Source organism: Oryza glaberrima, chromosome 10 (genome assembly GCF_000147395.1).
Source record: "Oryza glaberrima chromosome 10, OglaRS2, whole genome shotgun sequence".
NCBI lineage: Eukaryota > Viridiplantae > Streptophyta > Magnoliopsida > Poales > Poaceae > Oryza > Oryza glaberrima.
This window is the reverse complement of record NC_068335.1, coordinates 12380690-12395481: the sequence shown is the minus strand read 5'-3', so window position 1 is coordinate 12395481 and position 14792 is coordinate 12380690. Positions and strand designations below refer to the sequence as shown.

The 14792-nt window shown below is 45.1% G+C and overlaps 1 protein-coding gene across 1 annotated transcript in view; it reads left to right on the top strand.

Annotated features, from left to right (window-relative positions):
- The first annotated feature begins 12632 nt into the window (after nucleotides 1-12632).
- LOC127785849 (uncharacterized) overlaps nucleotides 12633-14792 on the top strand; it is a 35219-nt gene continuing 33059 nt past the window's right edge. The window contains exons 1-4 of the mRNA XM_052313219.1: nucleotides 12633-12683; nucleotides 13502-13561; nucleotides 13659-13742; nucleotides 13821-13916. Of these exons, the coding sequence (XP_052169179.1) occupies nucleotides 12633-12683; nucleotides 13502-13561; nucleotides 13659-13742; nucleotides 13821-13916 (291 nt within the window). The remainder of the gene's footprint in view (nucleotides 12684-13501; nucleotides 13562-13658; nucleotides 13743-13820; nucleotides 13917-14792) is intronic.

The following is a 14792-nucleotide window of genomic DNA, read 5'->3' as shown; positions in this document are numbered from 1 at the left end:
GGATGAGTGGCTCATCGTGCAGAATTTCTTCAACAGATTAACCCTCTCATCCTGAGATCACCTGGACGCTGCTGCTGGAGGGACATTCTTCTCAAGAATAGTTAGATGCCAATCGACCTGATTGAGAAGATGGTCTCAAATACGGGTTGGAGCAAGGAACGACTCCAAACCCGTCAAACGCGGTATGCACACCGTCAATGAGACGGAAATGCTCGCCGCTCAATTGGATCTCCTTATGAAAAGACTGGACAACAATGAGAAAGACACCAAGCATGGTACCATTAAAGCCCTGGACTTTCTCACGACATGTGAGGTCTATGGCAGTACCGGTTACTCTGGGACGGATTGTCCGAAAACCCATGAGAACGTCATGCTCATGAACAACAACAACGGGTATCGTCCACAAGGAGATCAAGGATGGAGCATTGCTCCATGCGGTAGATCAAGAAAGAACCGAACCCACAAGGAGGTCAAAGTGAAACCCCGAAGGACGGATAGCCTCAACGCTTTCATGATGAACTTCCTAGAGCGGGAAGAAACGAGGAGCCGTCAGTACCTTAAGCCGGCATCCAAGAAGCCAGGAATACAGGCCGGTCAACCTGCGTTCCCAGCTACGAAGAGGCCGCTGCCCGCACCTAAGACCAAGAAGGTGTGGCGGGTTAAGGAGAAGACACATGTTCCTGTACCTCCGGAACTAGGTGCCTAATCGAGCTAAATGCGTCGGAGGTACGGTCGTGCTCGTCAGACCCGAAACGACGTCTCGCTTGCTAACAGGTAAATTGGTAGTTATCTCATATTTATTTCCCATTGCATCAAAGCATGTTTGAATTTTCAAGACGCGCATTGAGATTCGGATTTGAGGCAAATTTCTTCAAATGAATTTTTGTGAGCAAAATAAAATGCAATTTTTGGCAAAATTTTGCAAAGCCACCTTCACACTAGTCGTTGGAGCCCAATGGCTAAATGTGGGGCCGGTTGGGTCCACCAGGGGTTCGGCCAAACCAGCCTGGCACCAGCTGGCTGCAAATTTCTGCAGGGTAGCGGCTAGTGGGGCCCACATGCCATTACTAGCTGTTATCCATGCACTATATATTAAGCTTGGCTGGGAGAGGGAAGTCACACCACTTTAACTCATTTTCACTCCCTCTCAAAACTTTGCTCTCAAAATACATTCAAAGGTTTGCAAGCTTGCCTCAAGTTCACACAATTTGCTGCATTTAGTTTAGACACTTTGCATATACAAGTTTGCTTTAGTTCTGTGCAAGGTTAATCGGCGGGTATTTGCTTAACCCCCGCTAGAGTTGTCTTGTACCCTTGCTCTTTGCTGTAGCTATGAAGAAACGACTTTCGGGCATATTCAGGAGACGATCAAGCTCATGGACAAGCCAACACGATAAGCCGAGTACACCTTCTTATGCTGATGCAACCATGGAGGAGGCGTACGTTCCACCGAGGCTGTACGACAACTCCGATCTCGACCTCGTGGGCGACTGGGAAATGCAAGCCTATCATATGCTGAAAGACTGAACGTGTGCTCAGACCTGAGCATAGGACTCGACCTTCTGAAAAGGATAGGTATGGATGCTGAGTTTCATACTGTTTGGCGTGCTATAGGTTGGGATAAATTTGCATGTGTAGACGAGCCGGGTTCCCGTTTGCTTACCATGCAATTTTTACATACCTTGCTAGAGGTAGGCGATGGTGTTACTTTTCGGTTATTCCGCAAGGAATATCACCTTTCTTGGAAAGACCTTAGCTTGCATCTAGGCTTTGACAAAGCATGCATAGTTAATTTCAGGAACACATTTTCTGATTCTAACAAGCGTATGTTTTGGCAAAGTATTTCGGGTCTATCATCCTGTAGAAAGCCTAGAACTAATGACATCCATATTCCTACCTTAAGGCTGTTGCATAGGTTGCTTGGTTTCACGTTGTTTCCTAGAGCTGATATCCGGATAGTTCGTGAAGACGAACTAGTCCTCTTGTATGCCATGGTTAGAAAAATCAAAGTTTCACCCGTTCAACCCATGATCAAGCAATGGTTAGAAAATCTGAAGTTGTTTGGTCCTGTTGAGTGTATTTCTTTGGTGACTCGTTTAGCATGAAGAGTTGGGACTATGCTTTATATGCAAGTATTCTTGTTACCCGCTCTTATGTTGATGAGGCCTATTTGGTTCAATTCCACATACTCAAACATGGTCCAAATGATTCTTTTATATTTTTGTTTCCCGGCTATACAAATGAGATTCCGTTACCTAACCTGGAGTTTCATTTGTATAACTGCCGAGAACTAACCATTCCACTCCAAGCGGAGTCGCCTCGTGATGTCCCACGCAGGGTAACATGACCAATGGCGAGAGAAGCACCTCTGGAGGCGTCTTCCTCTTTACCACCAGTGCAGATGTATGGAGACAGTTGGCACCCGACCGCGCATTCCCTTGGTTGGACCCAATTCCTGCAACGTGACGCTAGAGGTTTGTCCTGGCAGAGTACCAGCAACAGCCGGTGGCATATGCCGCAGGAGCTGCACTGGGGATACTCGCGCTCCTCCTATTCAAGTGGTCCACATCCATCCTCTCGGATGCGTTACTCAGTCTCCTCTCGAGGGAATCTGGGAGAACTCAACCGTAGGATGGATACACTTGGAACTGCAAGCGGGAAATGTCCAACACACCTTGGAGGATCATGTGGTACAGTCATGGGAATGGCAACAGTCTGTTGATGCATAACTCGCAAACTTCAACACTATGATGCAACAACAGCAAGCTACTGGCAAGCGTTTTACCGCCACCAGGAATTTGATCCCCACCATAGGCCACAGCAAGAAGCAAGCTTAGGGGGAGATGTTTCTCCCCCCACTAAGGTAACTTGTATCACATTGCATATTTCCTTTTTCAACTTGCATGCATTTATAAACCTGAAAACAACATAAAAATTTGCAAAACTAAAAATACCAAAAAGATAGGTTAGATTTAATATGCTAGGTAAGACATGATTAGTTCTTCAAGTTGAAATGATGAATAGTTGCTCTGTTTTATATCTGTCATATATGGGTTTATTGTTAAGTACTCTCTCAAGAATTGAATAAGAGTAGCCAACAATTATCCGGGAACCTGAGGTAAGTGAGCTGCACTTTGCTGATCTGAGTCTAGGTTGTTGCGAGATATGAAATAGTAAATAAGAGTTGCTATGAACCTGCTCTAAGTTTGACTTGAATTCCAGATGTTTTATTTTCCAAAATGATAAATTCAAAAGTTCCTCATTTGATATAAATTCCTACCAGAGCCAAAAATATTATACTGATTAAGCCATATACATTTTGGTTGCTTGTAATTCCATTGAACTTTGTCAAATCTTTGTGACTTGTGTAGATACTTTTCATGCTCTATGATCAAGAACATACACCCACATATGCACACATATGCTAAGCTTCTACATTGGAAGCTAGCATCCATCCATTCCATCTCTACCATTGTCAAAATAAATTCTCCATGCTTATATGTGATTTCTTCTCCTGAAAAGAAAATCCTTTCTGAAAAAAAAAGAAAAGAGAAAAAAAGGAGGGAAAGGCATGGTTATGAAAAAAAAACAATAAACTTATGCTCTCTCAAAATATTGAGCATGATGATAAAAAAAATGTAGCCATGCCCTCTCCATATTTATGAAAGGAGGATTTGGAGAAGAAAGTAAGCAAAAAGGAGAAGCATTTTCTTTATCCACATTTTATTTCCCATCATATTTTCCACCATATTATTCACACACACTTTGCACGATCTTGATCTTGAGTATGATTAGTCATCTATTTTAGTCCAAGTTTTTGACTTAGTAATAAATGTGAATACAAGTATGCCATGTTTGATCCCTACCAAGCTCCACATATCAACCTTAGAGTAGGAATCAAAAAGGCAAAATTGGTAAGCAATTCAGATTCAAATACTTTGAGTGATTGAGAGAATCATTTGAGGAACTTGGCTTTTGTTTGCAAAAATCATTTGAAAACCTCCGGAATAAAAGTTGAATAAAGATTGGGTAACTAGCGCTCTAATTGCTGTTCTGTCTATCAACCGCTCAAGACAAGGAGATGCAGTGTCTCGTGGGAATCAGGGATAAAGGCAAGCCACCGTGCCAAACTTATTTAATTTGAGAGAGAGTACCCATACTTTGCGTCTGTATCTTTGAGATATACAACATTGTAGCAACTCCTGATAAACAACCAAGTCTTTGTTCGTTTCGTCCTTTACTCGGGACGAGCAAAGGTTCAAGCTTGGGGGGTTTTGTTGATGGTCATTATCGACCAGTTTCGACCGTCAATATTACACAATATATGAAGATTAGCTATGCTTGCAATGCACAATTTCCAAATAAAATATCTACTTCCACTAGTTGCTATGCTACTAATATGTATGCAGGAGAAGCACATATAAATGGAGGAGAATCGACAGAAAATAGATAAACGATCAATCAGATGCTGTCGAGGATCAGACTTATGGATAGATGGTGTCACGTCCTGATAAATTCAACCTGAAATAAAAATCATTCTCTAAAAGGAATAATAGAATTGATTAAAATTCGAAAAGAAATTGGTTAACACTAAAATACATACAGGAAAAATTCGAATGTGGCCCGGAGAAATTTTGTTAAATTCTCCTTGGTCTAAAATGAGCCCTCAAATTTTACTTGAATTTTCAGAGCACCGGAAATATTTATTAAGCAACAAAAACAATTATCAAAGTTTATTAAAAAGAAAAACCTAAAAATAATCCTCCTTCCTCCTTTGGGCCAAGTCTGGCCCAAAGCCTCCCTCTCACTCTCTCGCCCCGCGGCCAAAGTCCTCCCTTCCTCCCTCTCTTTCCCTCCCTCTCCTTTGTCCATCTCTCTCTCGGGCCGTTCCTCCCTCCCCTCCCGGCCTGCCCGGCCCAGGCCGCCCTGCCCCCTCCCACCTAGGCCGTGTCCTGGCCTAGCCGAGCCTCCCCAGGCCGCGCCGCACGCGCCTGTCATGCGCGCGCCGCACGCGTGCTGACCACGCGCCTGACCAGTGGGTCCCACCCGCCCGGTCGTCGTCCTCCTCCCGCACAGCTCCTCTCTCTCTCCCGTGAAAACCCTAGTTCGATCCTCCCTCGAATCCGAGCGATTAAAGCGTTGGATTCCAAAATTAATTGGGGGAAATTAATCCCCTTTCCTTCCTGTCCCTTTTCCCCCTAATCTCTCCTTTAATCGTGCACTATTTTGACCGGAACGGCTGCGCCATTCATGGCCGCCTTCCATGGCCGCCGGGCGCCTTTTCCGCTGCCGTTCCCCGCTCCTCCCGTGCTCGGCTCGCTTCCCTCCGCTATAAAACGGAATCCCCTCGCTCCGTTCTATCATTTTAGCCCCCTCCCGCGCTATCCCGTGGCCTCACCACCTCTCCCTGCCGTCCTCCTCTCTCTCCCGTGCCGCCGGTCACCTCCAGCCGCCTTTGCTGTCGCGCCCGTGCGCTGGCCGGCCGCGCCGTCTCCTCCCTCGGCATCGCAGCTGCCTCCTCTTCCCCGGCTTCGCCTCCGTTTCACGGCGAAATCACCGGAGACGCGTCCTCGCCGGAAAAACAGTGGCGTTGCCGCCACTGTACTGCCTTCAGTCGCCCCGGTCGCCACGCCAGAGCGTCGGCCGACGTCGCCGTCTCCTTCGTCGACGTCGCAGCGTCGTCCTCTCCTCCGGCTGCTCCTCTGTTTCGCCAGAACACCGCCGTGCCGCGCCGGCCTCTCCATCCACCTCGCCGGAATTTCCCCGGTCGGCCATTCCTCCACCCGTGCGCCGTCGGCCGCGCCACCACCGCCACCGGCATCGCAGCGGCAAGGTCGCCCTCGGCCTCGCCTCCCCTCCACCCGAACCCCGCCGGTGTTCGTCGTCGTCGTCTCCGTCCGACGTCGCCATCCCCTCCTCCGGTCGGCCGTTCCTCCTCGCCGGCTCATCGTCTCACGGCGCCGCCTCCGTCGTCGGATTCACAGCGGCGTGATCCACGCCGTCCTCGCCTCTGTGCAGCTGCTGCCGGCTGCCCTCGTCGCCTACTCACCGGCCCCGGTCGTCGTCGTCGTCGTCCTCCCGTCGTTCCCGGTCATCGTGGCGTTCGTCCCTCCATCAAGCCGATCGCGTTCGCCGCCCGTGGTTCGTCAAGCGAGCCGCTGCAGCCCCGTCATCGTCTTCGTCCTCGGCTCCGCGTTGTCAAGCCTCGTGCCGGCCGTGTCTCGCCTTCGTTCAAGGATCGCCGCCGAAGTCGTCCCCTCGCCTTTCATCTCCGTCGTTCCCGGCCATCTCCGCCGCGCCCGTTCGTCGTTGTCGTTCCCTCGCCTCGTCGCGTGGTGGTAAGGATCTCTCCCTCGTTGCCCTCGTTCTCGTCCTATCGGTGTCGCCCCATACCCGTCGTGCGGTTGTCGACCCCGGTTCCCTTGTACCGGTGTCGGTAGTCATTCGCTTGTGCGTGTGGTGACCGTGTTAGTGTGCACGCTCAGTAGCCGCGTGGTTTCCACGTGTGTAGCCCGCGTGGTGTCTAGAGGAGTCCGTTTGTCGGCCACTCGCCTCGGTTGACACATGGGGTCCGCTTCCGTCGACCCGTGGACCGTCTCTGTGTACTCGGTCTACCGCGGTCCTTTAGGTTGACATGTCGGGTCCGCATGTCAACAGCGCAGTCTTCCTGTCTTTTCTAGGCTAGAGCTTACACATGTTTTATAATTGCAAAACCTAATCACAATAATCCGTAAATCTCCATGTAACAGCATTAAACTTCGGATGATCATATCTTGGTCATACGAACCCCGAATCGACCCGTTCAAGTCTCCTAATGTTTGTTATAACTTAAAGAACCGTGTGCTTTCTTTTTATGTATTGTTATTGATTCTTTATAGGCTTGTAGCTTTGCTTGTGTGCTTTGCGTAGCTTCTGTCGTTCTGAAGGTTCTCGAAGCGTGGTTTGTGGTCGTCGCCGAAGGTTCGGAAGGCCGTTCTCTCTGAGCAAGGCAAGTCGCATCATCCTTGAGCATATTGAATCCCAGTTATAAAATTACTTTGATTTAAATTAATGCATTATCGCTTTATTTAAATTCCCGTGTTATCACTGTTTTATTTAGCCATGCCTATTTACCTTTGTTATGACCTTATTATTATTGCTATTGTTATTATTACCTTGTTCACCCTAGGAAAATAAAACCCCAACTAGTGGGTACTCTATTTATGGTTCCACTAGTATGAATTTAGGTAGATGCTTCGCTGATTAATTAGGCAACAATGGGTGGTTTTATAATTTTAGACTTTGGGAATTCTCATATCACTTGGATACTATGAAATGGTTGGCTTATGGTGGAATTGGACATACCCCTCTCTTCCTCTTTCAAAACCCCTAAAACCTGTTTTCCGGTGGGGTTTGGGTGCATGCCAGTTGTGGGAAGTAGCACCCCGGCCAATATAAGGATTAAGCTCGGGCCTCTGTTGCAAAGCACTACCATACTAACCACATGTCTAATGGGTAAGGCTTAACTCGGTGCTCAGTCTAGTCCTGAACAAAAGGACACGGATAGAGATGGATGAAGTCATTGCGACGATGGATATCTCTGAGGCAAATGAAGGCTACACGAGCTGCGGCTCGGTAATCGAGATGTCTAGGCAAATGAAGACTACATGGGTCGGTGCCCATTAGTCAAGATGCCATGGCACTGGACTAGTACGCGGGTGGCCTCACACCTATGCGTGTGGCGCACCCGGTCTAGATCCTGTTGCTAGGGGCTCAATCCTAGCCTTCCTATCCCGGGATACCAGCCGTAGGCAGGGTTGGGTCGGTACTTTTGTTCACGGCTAGGATGGGTGAAGGGTTATGTCAGATGTTGACGATGGGTTCCAAGGCCATGGAATGCGGAGTAAAGATGTGTCTTATGGGTAAAGATATACACCTCTGATCAGAGTAAATCTATTCGAATTGCCGTGCCCTCGGATATGGGCAAGCCTAGCAATGTACCCAAGTTAGTGGTTTAATTCTTAAAATTTGCTTAACAACTAAAATATGGAATGGTTGGCCTGGGTTGGCTTGGGACGATCTGGGACCCAAGTCGGGTTGCTAGTTCGGTCTGAATCATCGTAGGCCTTGGGTTAAGGCAGGTTCGTGTGGGTCCATGGTCTTGATTAATAATACTGTGTAGGTCTAGGATCGTCTTTATAAAATAGCTTTGGGCAGCTAAGTGACTTTTAAATGCTGTTTACTGCAAAACTTAACCCCTATATTATTACCCCTTGTACTCCCTTGCATTAATCATGCATCTCCCGGTGTGACTTGCTGAGTATGGTGGTTGTACTCATTCTTGCTCTATCTTTTCCCCCTTCAGTAAGAGAAGGTTTGGAGAAGAAGTCTTAGATGGAGTCCTGGCTTATACCCCAGTTGAGCGCCTGTGAAGATGGAGCCGTAGGCCCGCTAGTCCGCTGCTGTTTATTTTTGATTGTCAGGCCTGAAGTGCCTTTGTAATAATGTAAATATTATCGATATAATAAAGATGTGCCTTTTGTATCATGTTTTTTTGGTGTACCCCGGCTTTTCCTGGGACGGGGATTAATACACTAGCGTTCGGGAAAAGGCAATTTTCTCGGTCGCGACAGATGGCCTGAGAACTCAGAAAAGACATGGTCAATTAAGCCCAAAATTCCATGTTTTGAATTGAGGAGCAAATGAGGAGTCGGCCTGCCAAAAATTGGGCGGTTTGGGCCAGATCATGGTTCGGCCGAACCCCCATCACAGCCGTTCAGGCTGGGGTTTGGCGTGGACGCTCCGGATGAACTCCTGATGGCGGTTGCGGAGCATTTCCAACAATTCTCATGCTCTACAACCGTCACACATGCCTATTTAAGGAGCTCTCATCCTCACTTCACAACACACACTCAAGTAAGGATTAAAGCTCTCTACAAAGTTAGTAGTAGTGTTAGTGAAGTAGAGTTAGAATAGTTCCAAGTCCGCAGAGGCTTCGGGGATTTCGGTAAAGTTCTGTAGCTTTTCCTTTCTTCTTTGTAAGACTTCCATTTATCAATATTATATTCTTCTTTATACAAGTTCGGTGCTTTATTCCCATCATAGAATATGAGTACCATTCTTAGTTTATTTATAATCAATATAATCTGTGTTGTTAAACCTTCTAGGATTTGCATTGATGCTGGTATAATGTCTGATTACGGGTCATAAGTCTGGTCTAGATAGGCCGAAAGCTATGGCCCGGTGACTCAGATGCTCTACACCGATTGCAAGGCTGTTGAGTAATAAGTAGTAACTTAAGCATGGGGTTTAGGTTATCACTTATCATTATTTGGGGGTATATTCTCTGGGTGATTTGCAGGCCGCTAATGGTGACAGCTCAGTACGGGCATCTCCCCCGCAATTTATATTCCTACATACAATTTCCTAGGGTTGGATACACCTCCGTATCCTACTTCGGTTGGAGGGTTATGACAGGTTGTCGTAAGAACTCGGCAACCCGGGGTAACTTTGCGATGCATTGGGAGGGCATAGCTATGCTTAGGCTTAGCTATGCTTCATTGTTAAAGGGGTTATACTACATAGTATATACTAGTTAGAATATACTAAGATGTTGTATACTAGAAGTACAGGAATAGAACATATCTAAACTACTACCACTTAGCCATAATTAGGAGATATAAGAGTTACCTAAATCCTTAGCTGTGTATCACTCTACCCTTAAACTTAACTTACCCCTGCATAGACCATGATGTATACAAGTAATATATAAATTATTTGCATAGTACTCTCTTATCATGTTTTCCCTTGGGATAAAATAAATACGATACCTTGGAATACTCCCGGGTGAAATGCTACAATGGTATATCCGTGCGCTTGCGGATCACATTTGTAACCATAATATACCAAGGTTATTTCTAGTGTTATTGCTAGGAATTATATTTCCAGTGGGGTCGCTAAGAAATACCAACACCCTCCAATTGTAAGGGCACCCAGCCAATTCCAAGAAGATGAAGTTAAATCGCCGGAGCCCTTAGTCCATAAGCTAGCAACGCAAGTGAAGAAGCTCCGAAAGGAGAATATTGAGCTTAAGGACCGCAACGCAGAGCTACGGGTAGAGTTTGGTGAGCTTAGAAGCAATTTTGATACCCTTTGTCGTGGTTTGTGTGCTAAGATCAAGCGTGCATTCATAGAAATGGGGAAGGAGAATAAGTATTATGCTAATTAGATGTCTCCTCTCCCATAAATAAAAGTAGTAGGTGCTTGGTCATTTATTTTCCAATCATGTGAGCATTTGCTATAAATAATATGGCTCATTGGTGTTAACCCCAATGTATGCCAAGTTTGTGTTTATTTCATGTTGAATAAAGTTCAGGTTTTGAATAAGTGTGGGAGAGATATCCCAGCTTCTGACGTGCACATACTCTGAAAATTGCTGAAATTTTGAACACCTAGAAAGCACTGAATTCTGCAGAAAGTTGCAGAGGGATTGGGCACCAGAGTGGTTCGGCCGAACCAAGTGGTTCAGCCGAACCAGTGCTGGCCCCAATCCTTCTCAATTTTTACAAGTGAGTAGGTAAGCATGTCTATTATCTGTATATCTCCACCATAGTATAGTACTAGAGCTGAAAATTCAGAAAACAATTGGTTCAAGCATAAGTAAAAAAGATAAAATTTCCAACTAACGAAATTCTTCCTATGATTGATCTTGTATATTCATTCTTCTCAGCTGAACTTGTGCTTGTGAACAACCATCCATGTTTAGGGACCCTTATGCATCTAAGTGATTGCTATATGTGAGATGATTAAAGATGAAAGGAATTCTTGCAACTCTTGCCATGACTTATGGGAATTTATTTTCAAAAAAAAAAATTGTTTTAAGGGCTCATTCCTCTATTTGACTTCATTTTGTACCTACCAAGGCCATATGCAAGTATATCATTGATAAACCTGTTGACAGAAAACACGACGCCTGGGAGATCTGCTTAACTCCAGTGCAGGTCCAAAGCTCGCCTTCGGGTGTGCTAGCGTGCCAGTTGATTTGATCCTGTAACCAACAAGAAGTAGAAGTAAAGAAATCGCGGTTAAATCTATAAATGATAGACGATCGGCTAAGTGCCGATGACATATCATTTATCTTTGAGTCGATGTCATATGTGTATCGATCGGCAATCTCGAATAAGTAAGAAAGAACTAAATCTACTTGATCGGCTGTAGATGTTAACGATATATACTCCTTATATCGATATATTCTTAAATCAAGTGATTGGGATAGATCGGTCGCCATGCCGACACAGTATAAATCACTTAGACCGAAATATATATTAATAACAGGACTATATATGTTTACAGCATAGCCGATCAGATAAATCTAGCATGTATCGGCTAATACTCCGATACTACTTTATATCAGGATATTAAAATAGCAATATCTTGGCATAATGGGCAGATTTAACATGTCAATAAAGCATATAGAGCAAATATAGTTAAATCAGATAAGATCTGCTGAAACTCCGATGCTACCCTAATCGGCAACGAAAAGGCAGGCTAGAGGTTGATATTCTAAGCACGACTTAATAGATCAAACTTAACTGATGCAACATTAAGTATGAAAAGAAGAATAATATCTAGACAATCAAACCACTGGAAGTTTCATAAAGTGGTAAATATCTTATATAATTTAGGTCAACGTCGCTATTTAACCTGGTCGGCTGCCTTCTACCGATAGATGTTAGCCGATTGTAGATTAGATAACGGTATTGCCGGAGATTATGTAAGATATATGATAGCTCGGCGAATTATATAAACAAGATCAGAGTATCATAAAGATGGAAGCACTAATCCCGAAATCACAAGTCGTCATAACAAGTTTTACCTCTTGTTGAAGATCTAAACCGATGCAGCTCAACCCGAAAGCAAGAACTAGTCGAAACAAAACTAAAGTAAAAGGGTGGCGATGCGCCGAGATTGTATTGAACGTGTGTTAAAAGTTACATAGGGCTCGGGTCTATTTATACCCGAGAATTACAAGATATGTCCATAACGGACACGACTACTATCTCTAACAAACTCTAAGATACTATAAGTCTTTGCGGCAGACTTTTGCCCAATCATATCTCTAAGAAAATTACATAAAACATCCTAATTAATAGATACAATTGCCTCCTCAGAACTCTATCCATGTGCCGCAATCACCTTGAAGCACCTCAATCCAACCCGACATCACACATTAAGTTGTATTGCTAGGATCGGCTACATCGGCTTACCTAGTCCGACTCAGACTCAGCCGATCTTATCGTAACCGATCTGGACTCCAGCCGATCCCTACTCTGTTTTCGAACTCGATCTCCGCCTCCAACTTCGCTTCAATCTAATCTTCTTTCCCAATGCCGATATTACCAAATTTGGTTGTTAACACTTGGTAATGTTTCGGATTTGCTGTAAATCGACTCCGAGCAAGTTTCGCACTTTGCCGTTTTCCGACCGTTATTACCGTGCTTTAAATATTAACCGTCACCCTCGAGAAATCTCACACCGTGACTTCCGTTTTCACCGCTCAAGCGAAACTTTATCCTCTCTCTCTCCGGCGATTCCTCCGACGCAAAAGTTACTCCCGGGCGACTTCATCTCTAGCGAGACCCCCGCCTGCAGCGATGTCGTCTTCCACCAATCCATCTGTTGCGCCATTAGCCAAGTATGCTAAGGTAAGTCCCTATCGGCTAGATCCCCTTCCTTAGCAACAAATCGATTTTCTCCTATCTTACATCGCTCTCTTTCTCTCGGTTGTCTTGGATTTGTAGCATCTCTCTAACCAAGTCGCGATTCCCAGCCTTTCGCACAAAAACCACTATTTTCTCGGCCCAATCGGCAATCTCGACCCCACTGATTTCATCATTGGTGAAACCCACCGGATCCCCTTCAAGCTAGCCAACCCTAACCTGGGTCACTAGAAGAATACCTTCAAGTCTTGGCCATCTCTCGAAAAACCCACACCTGATAAGAGCTGGACCACCTGGTACCAACACGTATCGGCTAGTAAGAAAGTTCACTGGTATGAGATTGGAATCGGCCAAGCACTTGCTCTCACCATAGCCAATTCTGATGGCTGATGAACGTCTGATGGCTGCCGCCACCTACTTCTGGTCGAATACCATCAATGCTTTCTTATTCAACCAAGGGCCGATGACTCCAACTTTAATCGACATCACCATGATTACTGGATTAGATGTGACTTCATCGGCTAACCCCATGAGTATGAACACCAAGAACCAATTTGACTTCAAGACCAAAAGCATAGGTGGCTGGTCTGGCTATGTGGCGGCATATATGGGCCAATGATCCGTTACCCCTCGAGAGCATGTAGCTTTCTTGCTCATGTGGCTGGAAAAGTTCCTCTTCTATGGATCCAGCTGTGGCCCTACAACCAACTGGTAGTTTGTAGCCGAAGCCCTAGAATCAAAGAAAGAATTCCCTTTGGGCAAAATCCTTCTCGGCTAATTACTCACAGACTTTGTGGTTGCAGAAAAAGAAAACTGTTGTGAAGAAAAAGTCAGCAGCAACGATTGACAAATCGGCTCCATCAGTAAGATGTCTCTATTTCTTTTACTTAATCAAACTCAACTGGCTCTATATAACACTTGTATATTCTACATCCTCCTCTTGCTTCTCCTCCTGTACAGCAATTGTCAAGTGACCAGACTCCATCGGCTGCGGGGAGTCATCACATCGAGGAGGAAGAACAACCAACTGCTCCTGCTATCCCAGTGAGTTTTCCTTTGTCTCAACAATATGATCGGCTACATTTTATCCAGCCCTTATTCTTCCCGAAATTGTCACTGCAGGTTCTAGCCGATCTCTTCTCTTTTGACATCAGAGATTACCTTGACAAAGCAGAGGAAGATACTTCGAGCAAAGCTCTAGCTCCTCTATCCGATGATGTGAGAAAAACATTTGAAGACATCTCTCATCGGTTAGAAGCCTCTTCTTTAGATAGCTTGGTGGTTGACTGTGGACCAATTAGGTCACGGCTGCATGAAGTTCAGGCTTTGATTCCCGAAGATTTGGCCAATGTCCTAACTCCAGCCGCTTATCTCGAGCAACATCAATTCAAGCTGGAAAAAGCTAAGCTAAGACTAGCCGAACGCCGTGAGCGCAAAGAGATTGAGGCCACAATCCAAGCTAATCGGCAGCTTGTGCATGAAGAAAAGACCAAACTTGATCAGCTATCTGAAGGTCCGATCAAATCCAATATTGATCGGCTCGAAGCTCGCAAGATTGTGCTCTTGGCACAATATGAAGAATGCAATGCCGAGCTAGATATTGAGCACAAAAATCTAGCCGATCTCCCAAAATTAATTGAAGAACAAAAAGCAAGGCTCAAATCGGCTATCAAGAATGTTGCAGACCTGACCAAGTCCCTAAAAGTCATCTCTGGAATTGATGCTCAAAATGTCCAAGCTATTGACGAAGTAGAACAAATTAGGCAAAGAGCTATTTCGGCTATCCAGCGATACTTGTCTCAATAACTTTTGTGTAATAGGACTTAGAAATACTTTACTGTCCTGACAATCCTTTGTGCTGATTAATATGACTTTGAAATTCGCTCAAAAACTTTGCCACAAAAAATTGCATGTTGATATATATGTGCCCCCCTAATTTTACAATGTCAAAAACATTGATAAAATTAGAAAACATCTAAGGGTGATATAACAATATCGGCCATTGTACATCGGCAAACCACAACCGGTTACACCAGGAAAACAACTAAGGTCGATATAACAATATCGGCCATTGTTCATCAGCAAACCACGACC